Source organism: Saccostrea echinata, unplaced genomic scaffold (assembly GCF_033153115.1).
Source record: "Saccostrea echinata isolate AGI-Se365-2 ecotype Australia unplaced genomic scaffold, CSIRO_AGI_Sech_v1 ptg000022l, whole genome shotgun sequence".
Lineage (NCBI taxonomy): Eukaryota > Metazoa > Mollusca > Bivalvia > Ostreida > Ostreidae > Saccostrea > Saccostrea echinata.
In genome coordinates this window covers 16,041,654-16,060,224 of record NW_026889771.1, presented here as the reverse complement: position 1 = coordinate 16,060,224, position 18,571 = coordinate 16,041,654, and the positions used below count along the sequence as shown (strand labels likewise).

Sequence of the window (18,571 nt, the reverse complement as noted above, 5' to 3'; positions counted from 1 at the left end):
ATGCAGGTGTTGCCTAGTTTATTTCCTCAAAAACCTTCAACCTTACCCCCTCAAAATAGGCACTGTACGATTAATACGTACCTTTCTCAAACAATTTATTATGAACAATTGAAGTGCTTGTATCAAGGACAGATGAGCTCTTTCATTTTTGTCCATCTGCTAATGGCATATAGGTTAACTTTCTTTTTGTATTGCTAAGGTGGTTTACATATGCAAACATTTCATGACAAAAGAAATAATCATCGTTCCATGCTTCCCACAGACCTGTAGGAAGCAATTTGGGGGGGGGGGGGGGCACATACAACCAAACATATTTGAGAGGGAGGGGGGTCTACCAAACAAAAATTCCTTGACCAAAAAAAAAAAAAAAGTCATCAGGGCTGCGTTCAAGATCGTAGCGGCTAACCTAGCAGCTAGGTCTCTATTGAACCGACAGCTAGCCTAGCCGCTAAGTCTAAGATTTGGGATAAAAATATATCAGTAAAACCTTATTTTTGGAACCAAAAAAATTATTTCAAACGAAAATATATATGTATAAATACCTTTAATTCGTTAATATTTAGAAAATAATTCCCCGTTTTATTAAAATCTAGTGTGCTAAGGAGGCCATCTTGGATTTGGTACTTGGCATTAAATATTTATGCTAGCTCTCCCTACGTAGCAGCTAAGTTAGCTCTCCGTTTAAGAGCGTAGCGGCTACGCTGTTGAACGCACCCCTGATGTTACTGAGCACAGGACTATATTTTCTTTGGTATGTTATATATATCGGCAAAATTATTGCAACCCTCCTATGGAAAAGGGCCATTCAAAACATCATGAAAATTTCTATCCCTATATTATCTAAATAAAATCTTTTTTTTTTCTATATTTGTTCGGCACATATTCATCATCAAAAAATAACAACAAAATAATATATGACATGAATTTATTGCAACTTAGGCACATAGAAAAAATTAAGGCAAGTCCATATCACTGAAGCTTTTTTTAATGACAGATGTCTGAAATTGCACAACCTACTTCAAGCAAACTTCCGATGACATTAAAACTGGAATTCCATATGTGACATGCATTGAAAAAAAAATGATATGATGATGTTCCTAATAATAATTGAATACTACACAGCTAAGAGTAAAAAACACAAACAGCAGACTCCAATGGAATACAATGACAGACAATTCAGCTGACATTGGACAGGTACAGTTAATCCACCTAAATCCCGACACACAAACACACATCACCTAGGCCACAACCAAGTATATAAAAATTAAATTAAAAATAATTTTAAATTGTTAAAGCTATTGGTTCAAAAAAAACATAAAATTTCTACAAGCATTTCATTTTTTAAACTAATTATTTACAATTCTACTGTCCTGGTCCACCTTGTGAGATCAAGTGCTATTTAAAACATCCTTACAATTTCATCTTCAATTTTTTTCATTAAAATCAAGCCTTCTTAATAGAATTTTCTTCATTTCCAAAGAAAAAAGTACCTTTACTTTTAACAATCGATTTTTATGAATGTTAAATACACTATATAGAAACCAATATATCAAAATTATACATTAAAATACACGTAATTATTTAATTTTATTACAAAAGAATAAATTCTGTATGAGTAACCTCTATATTCAGTAACACATTTGTAAGGAATAGGAATACGATACAAAATACCAGGCATAACGATACGTCATATTAAACGCAATCTACTTCTAACAATAATTATGCGAAACACAAAGACTGGGTTAGTCCCCTTAGCTCTGTTATCAGTAACAAATTGATTGCCAACCAACATTGCACAACCCTAAAAAAAACATCATCATAGCTATATACTACAGTATTACATAAACAACCAGTTCTACACAGGAGCAGCCCCCGGATTGATCCTGTCTAACTGGCTGTCACTGTACCCTGGATTTCTGCTGTAGTGTCCAATGCAGGCCGCTTGTTCATCGCTTCATCTTCATTGGAAATCTTTAATTTAGTCAGCTCCTCTTCTGTCTTTTCAATTACCTAGAATCAATATAAAAAGATGACACTCGTCAATGTTGCACACCTCTAAAATTACCTCTATCATTACTTGTTAATATTGTCTTCTTTTAAAACAGCCATGTCTTTTTTTTCTCTCAATATTTTTCTTTTAATGAAATCCATATCATGCTCGATTCAATATCATTTTTCCCATCTGTACGTTTTGTTTACAAATTCTAAACAAACTCTTGAGTATATTAAAATAAGATACTGCATCAAAAGCGGCAAAGAGCTGCGAGGTATCATGCACAGTAAGAGAGAGTGCGAGAGAAAACTGAGTCTGCGTCAGCTCTCTTATGACACCTTTCTCTGCGCAGAAAGGCTTCTAATCACAAAAAATGACATCAAGAAAATAATAATTAAAAAAAAAAGAAAATGTTTAGCTATAAAGTGGGGGAAATGGTTAGCCTTTTACCATGTTATTTGGGAGATTGACTAAGGAACACTTCTATCTAGTTTTACATACCACACACACCCTTTTAAAACTGGGTTGTCATAAGAGAGTGCTCAGAATCACTTTAATCTCACCTGTGTCACTGGGGGTGGGGTCTTGGATTCCTCAATATTTCCTAGAAAATGTAAATCACAATATATTACCATCCCTCAGAATTGAGCAAAATGCCATTTGCAAACTGACCGCTTTCATCCCCAATGAATTTACATACATAAACACCCTTCATCAAAGCAGAAATGATATGTCATTGAGATGCGGCGGAATATGCAAAGGTAAGAAGATGTCAAAAAATTAATGAAGCTAAAGATGAAGTGAGATGTAATTTATTTTCATTTCCTGTCAAGCCTACCTGTGGCTGGTGCATCTCCGCTGGAGGTTACTAGCTGTGAGGATTCTGTGACGGTTGAGGTTATGGTGGAATTCTCTGTACCATCACCAGAAATGATTGTCCTTGTTTCTTGTACAGTGGTTGTCCTGGTTGTCTCGTTTGAAGAGGAAATCTCTTCTGTAACCTGCATTCTACAATCAAATGCGACAATTTATATGATTCAAATCAATCTACGATTTTGGTCCTTTCATATATGATCCCATTTCCCCCATATTTTCCATTTAAACAAAAAGACAAAAACAAAAATGCTTGTTATATGCATCAACTTGTAAAAGTGCAAAACATGCAATAATTTTATGTGCTTAATGTTATCAAAAGCATTGGCCAGCAGTAACAAACTAACATTTGTACACTATCTTGAGTGATCTCCCCTTCCATGGTGGTGTTGGCTTGGGAGTCATTGAGAGCAGAATCATTCAGACCTTCTGCGATGTCACCACTGCCATACGGGACTGCCTCTTCTCTGTAATCACAAACACATGTGATGCCAACACCAAGTAATGGTAACACACTCAAGACTCACAACCTTCTCTCTAGTTTATTCTTTTTTTTTTCACTTGCATTAATCTTTTTTCCATTTACTGATTTTTTCAAATACATATTCCTCATATCATTTTTTTTAAACAATAGACTGCTACTGATTACTGAAGTGACAAATATTAGTCAATTACATATTTCATATCGTCAGATTAGAAGCTGCTATTAAATTTTTAGGAATAATGAATGAATTAGTGATGTTAACTGGGTATAGGTTGTCAATAAACAACATACTCTGCTGTATCTTCAGTTTGAGCTGCTTCTTGTGCAGGAACTTCTGGTTCTGGTGCAGGAATACGCATCCCTTCTTTTAATTCCAAGCTACAGGTGGGTTCTGTGATGTATCGCGCTGACAATGTTACTCTTGCGTACTCTGAAGCTGATTGTAGGTAAAACCCTTGTCCATTCTTGGTAAATGTGAATGATGAAATTCCACTGGAAAATAAATACATGAATACATGTACATGTATTTCAAAATATTTCTTCCATCTTATCAATAGAATTGGATTCCTGTACTTAATATTGAATATAAGCAGATGGTAAAATGGTAAAACAAGTTGAATTTTAATAAATCATCTAGTATAAGCATTATCTATCAAATTTAGTACAGCAAAATTGTCCACTAAAACATACATGTTTGCAAGTATCCAACATCCCCAATTTAATGACCATTCATACAGAGGAATAATCATACATGAATACTGTCTATATTGTTGCTGATACCAATAATGGTATTCAAGAAAACTGTAATATCTGAATTTCATCAGTATGGTATAAAAGTCGGTATCCTCTGCTTCTTCTTCCATGGTACCTTATTCTTACTTATCAATAAAACCATTGAAGTGTGTATTCATTTATTCCAACTGCAAAATTATCTGCTTATGCTTTAAACAATGGAAAAGCAAAATTTCTTCAGATATGCAAATGTTACAATTTTTTTTCTAACAGCAGCTAATTAAAACATGATTGTGACGTAAACCTTTTGTTTGTGTTGTCCATTCTATAGCTTAATGTTGAGCTAACTCCTCAAAGAATCCATTAAGTTACCTGTAAGTGTCCATTCTTTTTGGAAAACTGTCCATTCTTTTTAAGAATGGACAGTTTTTTCAAAAAGAATGGACACTTAAAACAAACAGAATGGAGAGTTACAGGTAAACTTTGGAATGTGTTCAAGAGGGAAACAAAACAAATACATTAAATACTCTTTAATTTACATGTAAATAACAGAAAGAACATGGAGATCTAAGCTAATCCAGAACACAATGTCTGCACAGGATCCACTTGATTTCATGAATAATGTACATTATTTCAATACTCAAAACTCAATTTTCACAAAACTTGATTTCAATTGACACAATTTCACATTTGACTTTTCGGAAAAATTATTCCCTCGAGGAGAATTCATTTTAAGATAGAAGTACGTCTAATATTAAATCCTCCACCCAGAAAACAGTTTGCTCCATGAACACTTCACTGCTGCAGTTAATATTTCCGTAGAAAATAATTAAAAATGAAACATCTCCAGATTTGATTTGTAAAACATTTTCAGGTCGAAGATTGGATCATGGCTACCCAACATTCAGAACACAATATGCATATCACCAGTACACTGCTGCAGTTAATATATCCTCAAAAATATAATTCAAATAAAACATTTCCAGGTTTGATTCAAATTTGATTATCTGTATCTGTTGGAGAAGTTCACTTTTGGGTCAAAGTTTGGCTAATATTTCTTTTACTTTTACTCTTCTGCATGTTTCCAGATCCAAATATCACCAATTTTATGCATATTTTGGTTTATTAGACTTTGATTCTGTCATATACTCTCTCCATCAGAGGAAGACATGTATGCCTTTACAACGCAAGCTATAAACTGATTTTGAAGCATGGCATACTTGTATAAATACTAGTATCCCCCAAAATCCACCTGTATCTGTCCATTCTTAAGACAAAGACCTTTTGTTATTTGCATCTGCCCGAAACACAATGGCTATTCAACAAATTGCTCTGCATCCCTAGCTTACCTATGACTGTCCATTCTGTAAACAATGAATTTGTCATTGTATGTGTGCTACCTGTCATATCTGCTACCAGTTTTGTAATTTGTTTTATTTCATTTTCAGAACAAAGGAAATCGTGTTCTAAGTAGGAGAAAGGCCTCAAACTGTCCATTCTGTGAGAGAAAGAACTAATCGAGGGCCTACGGCCCTCGATTAGTTCTTTCTCTCACAGAATGGACAGTTTGAGGCCTTTCTCCTTTACATAGACATGTTGTTGTTGGTTTTTTCCTCCCAGGAGACTACAGAACTCACTTGATATCCTCTCTCCTTAAACACGAAGCCTCTAGCTGTTGTCTAAGTGTGGATACAGAGTAAACACTAAGTTCACCTTGGTTGTTTAAACAGGCAATGTCATATTCACTGTAATTTTCATCTGCAAATTGAAAAGTAATTTATTTACCAATTTCCATCTGCTATAGAATTAACCGAAAATATCAACAAAATTAACTAGTGTCTCTATCAGTTTACTAACTTACCACTTCTACTCCTAAAATTGACAAAAGCTACTTTTCTAATCCTAGATCCATTGAGGGCTGTAATCTTGTACTTCCATTTAGCCTTCAGGTGTGGCAATGTAAAGATCTAAAAAAAATACAATTGTTTAATTAATGCAGCAATAAAATCTTTTTTTGTTTAAATTACCTAAAAATATATGTATAACATTTTTTGGTTACATATTGAAAATGACAGAGAATCAATATAACTGCTGTAAGAGTTATGTACCTTGAGCTGCTCTTCTGAACAAATGACAACAGAATGGTTGCTGCCTTGAGGCTCTTTAGCTCTTGCATGTTGAACTTCTAATGGATCGGGTAAAACTCGCGTTCTGCCATCAACCACAGCAATGGACATCACTGGGGCTTTATGGCGTAGTTTAATTTCCTTAGCTATAGTTGCTGATACTTCACTTTCTGACCGTTTTTCTTGGGGAACAGTTATAGTATAGATGTAAACATGACCACCATTGGTGCCCACCCACAAGGAGGAAGTGGTATTTGAAACTGTAAATAAAGAGTTTCAAGCTCACAAATTACCTACCCTGTAAAGCCCAACAATCTTATTACATGAAAAAGATGTAAGCTACTGTATTGCCACTTACCATCTGAAATGTAGGTACTGGCAAAGTATAGACATCTAACCATTGAGCCAATGGAATCCTCAGGATTGCGGGCCTCAACTTGCCGTTCTACAGGCCGAGACTCAGGGGAGGCAGGAGGCGTCTTTGTTGGAGAGGATTTTACCTCAATGCCTTCTGTTTTCTCTTCACTGAAATAAAAGATATTATCTCGGTATATTCCAAGAAGCTAAAAATGATTGAGAATATTTTAATCTAAGCATGTGCATGATTTTTACTTTGAAATCTGTATAACTGTAAAAAAAAAAAAATCAAAAGACCTTTCTTTCTTTTCTTCTTTAGCTTTTTCCTCAGCTGCTTTTCTTCTCTCAGATCGTCGTCTTCTCAAACGTCTAAATGACTCCCGCAATGACTTCTTGAAACTTTTTCTTCTAGAAATTGGAGTGTCTGATGTTCCTGTTAAGTCTACAACAGACGAGAGCTTTCACTGACTAGTCTGTAGAAGATTATATACAGAATTTTTTGTTGTACACTGTTTCCTATTTACTCACCCTCTGGATTAAGGGTACATCTAGACGTCACCTCTTTCTTCTGAGCATAATCAAACAGACCAAATCCATGGGCAGTTCCTGCTGCTACCCTGTCAATTATATGTTTTTTCTAATGATTAGATAAGGACATACATTCCATAGTAAGCCAACTATAGACAAAGTATCAGAAAAACAAAGGCATAATAATTTCAGTCACTTACAACTGCCATTCAGAGTGGAAAGCCAGGGCTGTGCAGGCAGCTGGGGGACTGATCTGCATAACTGCTACAGGCTGGAACCCTGTTGGGAAGGTCACTTCACCCTCTTTTTTCCCCAGTGCTTCATGTCCTTTCCATACAAATCCATCATGGTCACTGACCACATTGACAGTGGTGGAGCTAACCTCCAACTCCCTCTCCTCACGTTCAGCCCGCAGCACCACAACCTGACCAGCGGTGCCAGCCACCACCAGAGTCTCACTAAGGGGACATAATGCTATTTTCTGAATGCCAAGGCGGGGATCATCACTGAAAGGGTCATAGCTTCCAACCTAAAATGTCAAGCCAAAACTTAACTTTGAAATACATATACACCTGCATTTATAGAATATACCAAACACTCATGTTGTCTGATACATACACAGAAAAATTATGAAGTCCTTTTTTTCCAATTACTGAATGTGTACTTATTTTAGTGGATCATGTCAATGCCACAAAAATGTACAAATCCTGCTAGAATAAGCAATCTATATAGTATTATCTAAAGTAAACATTAAACTGGAGAAAGCAAGGCAGTAAATAAAAGTAAATAGATATGTAAAATGGTGGTGCACAAGAAATTTTTCATAAATGAAAGTGAAGATCTTGTTCGAACTTCCATGCAGTGTTCCTTCATTTTGATTGCCATGGCAATATTACCTTTCTGAATGGTGGCCATTCTTCTTCTACTTCACCACAGTTGTGTTCGCCATGTATGTCGACATTAAAGAGACTAGCAGTAGATAGTTTATAAAGAAGTGACATAGATGTGCTGGAGGCATCCCAGAAACGAACAGTGCCATCCTCATGCCTAGAAAGAAGAGATTCGGAGATAAAAATAAAAAATCACAGCCACCAAGCTCAACCATTTTAGAAAGATACAAAAAATATATATAGAAAACACAAAGAATATCTCAAACATACCCAGTAAGTAATATGTCTTTAGTCAATGATTCAGCTCCTACAATATTTCCACCATTAAGGGGCCATTCCTTGTGAAAAAAAAACCAAAATATTCACTCTCCCTCAACCACACAAATGAAATCCACAAATTATACTTTTAATTAGGAATGAGGAATGAAAACACTTATCATACTTGACTTAGATCTGGTAAAATCCTGCACAGGATATTAATGTTTGTGGCTTTTGTTTGAATAGTGGAATATTACATTAGTTCTTTTCTAAGAAATTGCAGCATACATACTGGTAAACATACTGGTAAATTAAAGTTTATGTACATGTACTTATATGTGTACTGCATATTTCTTTACCCGTGATGAAACATTTTTGCTCTGTGCCTGCCCTGCATCAATAATCTTCTGCCACAGATTGTCCGGGATATTACTGACGTGCTGAGAACAAGTGATGGGAGAGCAGTGGAGGCTGTTAAGATAGGGGAGGGAGAAGGTTGGCCAGCCTTGGGTTTCCAGGTCTATTAGGACCAACTCTTCTTCTGCCAGAACCACCAGGGTATGGGGCTCATCTGTCTCTGGAGATGAAATATGAAGCAATTAGTGACTTTTCCGGAAATTTTCTGATGTGAACTGCTAATACACTAGCATACTGCACACTAAATATAGAACTTCTGGTGTAACTTATGAATACTTTTAGACTTCATGCAAATTTTTCTTGAAATGAAAATTGGAAATTTTTGGTTATCTGTTAAGATCATAGTACAATTGTTTAAATAACCTAGCACTACAAAATGTTTCCAAACCAAAGTAATTCAAAATGTTATTTGCAAACAACCTTAAACCATCACATACCCATGGAGTCCTCTGATTCGTCTGCTTTTGAGATGGTAATGAAGTCCACCACTTTAGAGGTGAAGTCTAGAACGGTATGAATGTTATTGGAGCCCTGCATAACACTGACTGTGTGTCTGTCACCATAACTCGCCCTTGGCATTCCCCCGGCAAAGATAATGAAAGGATCCCTGCATACAAATATACAAATTTGTCATTCTTTCTGACATTATTTCCTACTCTCTGTATTTCTCATAGGATGCAAGTTGTAATTATCTCCAATAATTATTATTTATGAAATGTATGCTACAAATTCAATTTGCAAGTGAAGTATTAGTCAGCTTACAACTTTGCTGTTTTCCAGTCAATTTTGCTGATAGCTTTGCATGGGAATGGACCTGAAGAAAGTCAAAAAAAAAATTTACGACATAAAATTACCTCTAAAATCAAGGTCATTTTTCTCCTATCTCTTGAATACTATAGCAAATTGGGAAAAAAAAATCATCTACATTACCATAAGGTGTAATTGCTGACTCTTTGGGAGTGGTGGAGTCAGAGGTGCTCCAAACAATGTAGCTGCCATCATTGTGGGCACTCATAAACTCCTTCCCATTTCTGTGCCAAGATAAGGACTCCAATTGCTGCAAGAAATGAATGCATCAATTACACCACCTGACTCAAAACTCAAGTTTTTATTTCTCTTAAAACCTCTTCTGATGTGGTTAATTACTTAAAATATCCTTCTGGCAAAAATTCTTCATCAACACTTTATATATGGGATTGTACTCACAAATGAGGTATTTATTTTCTGTGATGAACAATATAAATTTTCCAACCCTACAATTAAATACATACCTGTGTAGAATTGTATGTTTGATCTGCATTGCTTGCCTCATTGTCCCACAACACAATTAATCCTCTGTTGTAGCCAATCAAAAACTGAAATATAAAAAGCTTTCTTCAGTTTCAGTTCTGGAAAATCAAATTTCTTATTACCATTTTTCTTCTGCTTTAAACATTTCAAGGTCAAGAGACCAAATGCTATAAAATTTCCTGCATTACCTTTTCTTTCTCAGTTGGATGTACAGCCAAAGCTTCAATTGCACCAGGATTTACTTTGAAGTCATCAGGTACACTAGAAGTGAAGGAATTCCTCATTTAATTTTCGTAAAATCTGCAAACCTTTGCTAATCATTATGTTAAAGAAAACTTTTTTTCAATTCCATCAATATGAATGCAAAACTTAAGGACCATAATGACTGTGCAAATAAATAAAGGTACAGAGGATACCTACTTTTGCATGACCACATCCTGGTAGATGATCTGATCAAGGAGTTTGAAGGTGTTGAGGTCTAAAATGTAGATGTTTCCTATCTCGGTGCCAATCAGAAGCTGCTCACAGTTGTTTGTCAAGCAGCAGACAGAGATTCCCTTCATACGACTGTAAAAAAGGAACCATAACTTACAATGGCTATCATGCGACTGTAAAAAAAGTAAAATAACAACTTACACTGACTATCATATATCTATAACAAGAGGCCCATAGGCCACAATGCTCACCAGAGTGACTATGACCCTGCTGTTCTTCATCAGGAGATCCCCCCCATATATATATATATATATATATATATATATATATATATATTCCTATGTGAAACTGTGATCTCCTTTCATGGCCCAACCCTAACCCTGGGGGTCATGATTTGTACAAATTTGAATCTACACTACCTGAGGATGCTTTCAAATAAATATGACTAATCATGGCTTTGCTGTTATTGAGAAGAATATTTTTTTAAGGATCTAATTGTAGTAGTATTAGTTCAATAACAGTGTTAGCCCAAATGTCTCTTCCAAAATTCTGGATTCAAGAAAATCCCATTCCATGAGATAAAAGACCCTCTCTATAAAACAGGGGATTTCTAAGCCATTTGAAATATTTCTATTTTAAACAATGGTATATAATTTAATACAAAGTCTACAAGAGATAGCTAATATTAAATACTCCTAAATATATGTGACCTTTCAACAACTTATGTAACATGTATTTTTGTAGAGGCAAGAGCAGACGGATAAATCATATTTCCTGTACTTATGCCTTGTTGAACTTTAGTGTACATGTGTTTGAAAATGATGGACATTAATCATATTAAATCAAATATGAAGTATCTTTAAAAAAAAAAGAGGCTTTACTTTGCCAGGAGAATAAAATACCTATTTATTCTACAGTTAATTAATAAATCTGTAATGAAAACAAACTGAATTTCTCCACAATTTTCTTTTAAAAACATATTTCCTGAGGGAAGTTCAACATGTTCAAACAGTGTCTTTTAAAAAATAAAAATCTGTCTATTGAATTGCCTATTTCAAATATTTATTTAAAATATTTATCAATGTCAATAATTTAGATCAATATCACATACAAATAGATAAAAAGATGTTCTTGAATTCGGTAGGTCAGATTGCTCTGAGCAGGCAGACACTATTCAAAAAGAAAAAAAAAGATCATATTTTATCATCTGAAGTTGATTTCTTTTTGCTTCAAACATGTCAAAAATGGCTAAGAATTGGAAGTCAGGAATATCACAAGTTCATCATAAAGATTGTCTTCATAGATTAAAATATATGCACTTGTCACAGAAAACAATGCTTTTTTGAAAGAGAAATATCTACAACTTTCTACCAGATGGTACTGCGACACTGTTAACAACAATGTCCCAAATACCATTGAGTGATTGTAAATAATTACCTTGGAGTAGCACATAATTAAAGGCAATTTAAGCCCAGTATTGTGTGGATAATGGAGAGTAATTACACACAGGAAGTCTGGCCTTCAAACCACAGCAACCCAACACCAAACCTTTTTCTCTCTCATTCCCTGTACAGTATGACTGTATTGTATCTTTATGGTCAGTTACAATTTTTCATCATTATAAGAGCTTTATCGTTTGAGGCTTCAATTTTTATGGACCATGTTAATGGAAAATGCAAACAAGACAAAGCAGTCAATATTGAATGACTTGCACAAAATCTGTTAGTGATCTGCATGTGGAATAAAAGATGTAATGTCTAGACCAATCCATTCAGCAGGTCACAGCCAAGTCAAACAAGGCCTTCACTCTCAATAATCAATACTTCATTTAGCTCCAACCTTGTGCTGCACCAAATACAGATATCTATTTCTATGACTAAGATAAACCATTAGATATAATGAGCAAAACCCCTCTTTTTCAAACAGGTGCACTGTGAACAATGCAGAGGTGTTTCCAAGCTACCCAGGGTTGTCAAGATAAGGACAAGCAGACAGATATGATTTTAGTTGAAGTTGTTAAAGGGTTTTTTTTCGTTTTTTTTTTTTTTTTTTTTTTTAATAATTTTGAGATTGTTTATTGATAATGACATCACATCCTGCAATATTTACTTAAAACAACTTCATGTCTAGAGAAAGATCAGACCACTGCAGTTAACAAGCTAAAATAATCTACAGATTGTAACGTTATCACTACCACTCATGTTCTCATTTGTCAGAAAATTCCACATTTATACTGCCAGAAATATTCAACTTATTTCAGTGAAACCTTTGAAATAATATGAATGACTACATAAGTATGCATATATTTGAATTGTCAATGATCATGTATAGATACCTATCAAAATAAGAATGGGCTTATCAGACATGATAAAAGTTTGTATTTTCATAATTTGACAATCATTATGGCTGGGTGCACATCAGTGTCAGCTGAGTTAGCTCAAATAATAAAAGTGGGTGTGGGTTAAACTGGGTCAACAACTCTACATTCCACAGGGATCCTGTGAATGATAACACTACATAGAATGGTAAACACTGATCCTACAGATGATGATCTATGCTTGCCTCATCTATTTTCCTATAGTGCATTACACTGGAAATGTAAACTCATCTTTCTCGATCATCTAACTTGTACAAGAGCTAAATATTTATGTAAATCATGAGAGAAAATCACAACCTAGTCTAGACTTTGCAGCTGTTACAATTTTTTCACATGGAAAGTTTGCATGAATATTAGAACAATTTCAGATCAGAGCTAGGGATTGACCTGTTTGCAATCAACCTAACTATGAAATAGGATTCTAACCTTAAAATTCAAGACCAATGGTTGATTTTTATCTTTTACTCCATTGCAGATGTTTGTTAGCTATTTTCTAATCAGTAACTTTTTAAAAACACATGTTGCCTAATGCCAATGAATTTACACTTCATTAATGTTGTTCCAAAAAATTTTACCCCGTGCCCAGAATGTTTCAATGCATTAAATTGCTTTTGAGCTTCAATAGTCAATATCAGCTGTCACAAAACTCACAACTGCTTTGTGAGATTTTCAGAGAATCTTTTCCTTAAAATATAATCATTTATGAACCTGAGATTTTCATGCCTTTTAATATGCAAATCTTTGTGATAAATTAAAGTAAGGAAAATAAAGCTGATTGTTAGGAAACTATTCCCTTTTTCCTCTTGATATGAAATTACTCCCTTCAACACTGAAAATGTCAGCTAAATGCAAAAAAAAAAAGAAGAAAATTCAGGTTAAGAATTTTTGTTACATATCCTTGTAAGTGGAGCAGAGGCTTTTCCAAGCATTCTTTTCTGAACATAATAAATTTTAATACAAATACTTCTCTACACCTTTGCAGTAAGTGGCTTAATTGTAGACAATTACCTTTCATCCACACTGAAGGTGTATTCTTTCTTCTGTTCCAATAATGACTTCCCTCCAGTATGGTTAATCTCCCAGAGGTACACAGTGTTGTCACTGCATAAAGACAACAAACGGCCCTAAAATAAAAAAAAATCTTATGCAAGTGCTGGTGGATTATAAAACAAACATATTTATTTTCAAAGAAATATATCAGGTATTGTACTTTTTTGACTATATAGTTGTCTGGAATTGCACATTTTTAAAAATTATTTATAAAAATGAAATTATTTATTAAAATGAACAGCGAACCTGCTCTGGTAAGAAGAACAGCTGATTGACCGATACATCTGGTCTCAGTTCCACTGACCACTCTACACCAGGGGCTCCAACTCTGGGGCGGGGCTAAGGAAATGACCTTTATATCACTTTGTTACTATAAAACATATACAACAAATTCCCATACTATTAAAAAAAACCCTCTAAAATATACAGGTGTATCCTTAATATACCCGATTCTGTCATCTTTTGTATTCAATCTTGAACTGTGAAAAACAAAACGGAACCCCCTTGAGAATATTCTGAAATTTTAATTTAGCGTGCTTTGCAACCTCAAGTTATCAGAAGTGGCAGCAGATTAATCACCTGTCTTGGAATCAATACACAGAACCGCTCTAGGTATATGACTGTCTCTGATTGGAATTGATTTCTGATTCACCTGTACTTTCCTGTCTTAGTCTACCTATGACTAACCCCCAACAACTTCTGCCCACACTGAGGAGGGGGGATGAGTCAAGTTTAGGTCAATATAGTTAATATTTACTAACTTTTCACCTTCTAGACCAGTCCATCTGTATAATATGGCCATTTTAACACCTATCACTCAACTTGTATTTTATATTATATTTGATAAGGAGCACTTTTAAGTCATGTATTTTACATTGACAGTATGCACACAATCAGCTAGAGTGGACTTTTAAAACACCCATAATAAATGATCAGTATATTCCATATTTAAAAACAAACAATATTCATTTCAAAGTATTGGGTGTCTTACATGTATCAAGCAGCAATGATAATAACTACTTTACAATTCATTTTCAAAAAACATGCCCTGAACTTAAGGTACTCCTACCATTGTAAAATGGTTCAGCTTCATGTGTGAAATACTTCAAATTCTTGTTTAAATATGTTGCATCTTTAAATTCATAACTTGAGAACACTCTTTACTATTTTCAAAGATTCCTTAGCTACTCAAGTCTTAATGCATGACCTACTTTTATGCCTCAGTTCTGATATTTATTATCTAACTTTGACAACAGAAAACAAACAGCCATTTCTTTTTCACAAACAGACCGAAATCTGTCAATAAAATGGAGGACAAAAAGATCGAGATCAATGACTTATGAGAGGTACCAGAGCTAAGAGATTTAAATCTAACCAGTCCAATAATTAGATCAGATTCAATAAGGATCAGTAATTGAGAGGATTACCTCTGACTGGAGTATTCAGGGGAGATAACTTACTTAGAGGTGTGACTGAAAGAGTAATCTCCCATTGTGAAAAAATATCCCATGTTACTGCATACACAGTAATCAAATACTCTGAAACAACATCTGTTGTGTCCACAGAAATTGTTCAGTGATTTATGAACGAACTGTACACAACAGCTTATGATGTAAATATAAAATACATCACTACCAGTCCCTTACACCTAATCTTACACATAATCCCTTGAAATACACCCCTTCCATTTCATATATTTCATGCAATGGATATTTTTAACATCATATATCCATCAAAACCCATTGATATCTGTTTATAATTTTATATTTTAAACATACTTTCTAAGGTATTCTGTTTAACATTAAAACAATTCAATATCTTTAAAAAAATGTTGAAATAACTATATCTTTTTTATGTACATGCTTTCAATTCAGACAGACTAAATCCTGTCAGAAACATTTTTAAATAATACAGCAAGGATACATTTTGATTCTTCCTGTCTTAGTTCCAATGGCCAGCAGTTTCAACTTTGGATCATAAGCCATACATGATGGTTTACTTGGAAATCCATGATCAAGACACTGAAACAAAATACAAAAGATTAAAACATTCAACCATGGGTCTTTCATACACTCTAAAGTACTCTTACATTAATTTACTCTATTACTCTACAGTAGATTTATTTAAATTTTAACTGCACAGCATACTCCAACACTGATTAGCTCTGGTAAATGCCCAAGCTACATCACAATACAAAACTTGTACCAACATATTTGCAGGCCATTTCTCCAGTTATGATGTATATTACATGGAGAAAATCTATATATAACATAATCTAAAACCTACATGTATGCAGGATCAAGTCAAATGCTTAATGTAACACCTGTTTTCATTGCTTCTGGAATTTCAACATTAAGTGTGACTGTGATTATGTGGTAGTGCAAGATACACAGCATCCTACTAGCTTGGGCTAGTGGGTTAACCCTTTTGCTCAATTGGTAGAGCACTGGACTGGCAAGCCTGAGGCCCCGGGTTCAATCCCCAGCAGAGGCACATACATGTCTCTGTTACATTTGGTGCCCACGTTGGGACCCAAGTATTCTCTAATGGGTGAGAGTGATTGCACCCAGAACTTCGCTCCACAGGCGTCGGCACTCCAAAAGAGATGAGGACATCTCATTCTCTGGAGGAGGACAATGTGGTAGTGTAAGATACACGACATCCTACTAACTTGGGCTAGTGGGTTAACCCTTTAGCTCACTGGACTGGCAAGCCAGAGGCCCCTTGTTCAATCCCCAGCAGAGGCACATAAATGTCTCTGTTACAATTAGATATTAATATCTGTGAAAGTTTTCAGAAATATACAATGTCAAAAATAATAAGACCGGTGAAATTTTAATATCAGAGGCTATTAAATAATGAAGACAAGTTCAAATTCAATTTGTGTCCTTCTGCCAAAGTGTATTTTTTGTTTGTTTCCCTTTCTGCTTCATCGTAGAAATGATGAATAAATATAAGTCACATTTATTAGGACATGTTGTAGAACCATCTTTAATTTACTATATATTTTCATACAATCTAAGCAGAACTTCTTCATAAAGTTAATGTAAGAAATATCTGAGAGTGAATCTAATATGAAAATTTCCTTCAAGCATTACAAATTGTTATAGAATTCAAAATATTTTCAGTGCTTTATCAATTGATACATATTTTTCATATGTCTATTCAAATGTAGAAAGGGTATTTATAAACAAGTGTCCTTTTTTCATGGATGAATTATTAATAATGTCAAAGAGAACAGATGACACTCCCATTTGAGAAGGAGTGTTTATATAAATCTTGTTGTGTTTAAAGTATGCTTATATGGGGGCTGTAGAAGAATGCATTTTTAATGAGACAATAATTTCAACAAAAGTTGGATCAAAATAAAATGAATCAACATTCCAAGATTTCCCACATAAAATACAGTGTATATATGCATAATCTTTAGACCACTAACAAGGATTTTTGATAGAGAATTAAAATGAAAAATTAATGAAATAAAACATCTAAGAGATAGATCTACTTGCCAATATTTAAACGTGTTCTTCAGAAATCAAACTATTTTTCCTGACGATCTATTTTCGTGATATAAAATTTATCGTGCAACAGGTGCGATATTCTCATTTAACATGATACAATGCAGACAATCCATTGTACATTCAGGAACTATTTAATTTAATTGTATCATTAAGAACAATTAACGCTAAAAACTTAATGCACATATGTACTTAATAAAGGGATGCTGCACACTATTTCTACGGTCGAGTGATTATGACTCATCTCTCAGCCATTCAATGTAAAATGCAACATGGCTGCCTACATTGATAAATAAACTCACCCGCCGGTAACCGAATAACTCCTTCTTCAATTGACTTCTCTCTTCACTATCTTTTGGAGGATGCTTCCTCAAAAATTTAAACATTCTGCGTTCCTGGTTTAAAACGAAACAACAACGCCAATATGATGCTACGTCGAACAAGGGTTCAAAAATCGATACATGATTATCCCAATTTCCAAAGAATAATATATTGTCAATCGTACGTATAAAACACAATTTCTTCTCGAATATTTTTCTTACCTTTTTGAAATATGAAATGATATGATATAATCCAGAGTATATTACATATAGCGTCCAATAGCCCGCGCTGTTTAATCAAACTTTAGACAACCCTGCCCCCTTTGACCTCGTTTGAATAAATCCTTCCGCGTCTCATGATTTGTATGCATATACTCAACATACTTTTTCATTTAAATGTATAGAAAAAATCGCTGAAAAAAACTAAAACAATTTTTCTTGAAAAACAAAAATAATTTTGCTTTAAAATGCAGTAAACTTTAAGAGACATGAACGAAAGATGAGATTATTTTTTCATACGGCGCACTTTGAAATGCGTTAATCGTCCGACGCGTCTGAGATGATTACGTGTGAAGGAAAGACCACAGGGTGTCAGATATAAAGATTAATAAATGTATCAGCGTACACGCGTTAAAGATGTAAATATTCTTCTCATACCCATTTGTTTGAAAAGAATCTTTTGCGGTGTAAATTTTCATTCAAAGCCCCCCTCCAATTTGATATTATGCTAGGGCCTGTATAACGTACCCTCCAACGTTATCATTGTTCCCAGCTTGCTGCCGAATATTAGAGAAGGATTCACCCCTTCTCCCGATTTCAACATTTATTTCCAATTTCTGCCAGTGAAAGGGTTTTTTTTCAGTTTAGCTTTTAACTTCGCTTGCCAACTTTTTTTTACCCCCCCCCCTCTCCAATCCCGTTTC

General features: G+C 34.5%; 1 protein-coding gene across 1 annotated transcript in view; it reads right to left on the bottom strand.

The window, feature by feature from the left end:
- Window positions 1-911: 911 nt before the first annotated feature.
- The window catches only part of LOC133190545 (lethal(2) giant larvae protein homolog 1-like), a 38,217-nt gene continuing 20,557 nt past the window's right edge, over window positions 912-18,571 (bottom strand). The window contains exons 17-40 of the mRNA XM_061326231.1: window positions 15,734-15,831; window positions 14,057-14,138; window positions 13,769-13,884; window positions 10,369-10,515; window positions 10,137-10,209; window positions 9,930-10,013; window positions 9,589-9,715; window positions 9,421-9,472; window positions 9,096-9,265; window positions 8,601-8,818; window positions 8,254-8,321; window positions 7,990-8,140; window positions 7,294-7,622; window positions 7,094-7,182; window positions 6,863-7,007; window positions 6,567-6,733; window positions 6,191-6,468; window positions 5,944-6,049; window positions 5,720-5,840; window positions 3,642-3,842; window positions 3,214-3,333; window positions 2,832-3,001; window positions 2,557-2,597; window positions 912-2,010 (exon numbers count right to left, since the gene is read on the bottom strand). Of these exons, the coding sequence (XP_061182215.1) occupies window positions 1,888-2,010; window positions 2,557-2,597; window positions 2,832-3,001; window positions 3,214-3,333; window positions 3,642-3,842; window positions 5,720-5,840; window positions 5,944-6,049; window positions 6,191-6,468; window positions 6,567-6,733; window positions 6,863-7,007; window positions 7,094-7,182; window positions 7,294-7,622; window positions 7,990-8,140; window positions 8,254-8,321; window positions 8,601-8,818; window positions 9,096-9,265; window positions 9,421-9,472; window positions 9,589-9,715; window positions 9,930-10,013; window positions 10,137-10,209; window positions 10,369-10,515; window positions 13,769-13,884; window positions 14,057-14,138; window positions 15,734-15,831 (3,276 nt within the window). The 3' untranslated portion in view covers window positions 912-1,887. The remainder of the gene's footprint in view (window positions 2,011-2,556; window positions 2,598-2,831; window positions 3,002-3,213; window positions 3,334-3,641; window positions 3,843-5,719; window positions 5,841-5,943; window positions 6,050-6,190; window positions 6,469-6,566; window positions 6,734-6,862; window positions 7,008-7,093; window positions 7,183-7,293; window positions 7,623-7,989; window positions 8,141-8,253; window positions 8,322-8,600; window positions 8,819-9,095; window positions 9,266-9,420; window positions 9,473-9,588; window positions 9,716-9,929; window positions 10,014-10,136; window positions 10,210-10,368; window positions 10,516-13,768; window positions 13,885-14,056; window positions 14,139-15,733; window positions 15,832-18,571) is intronic.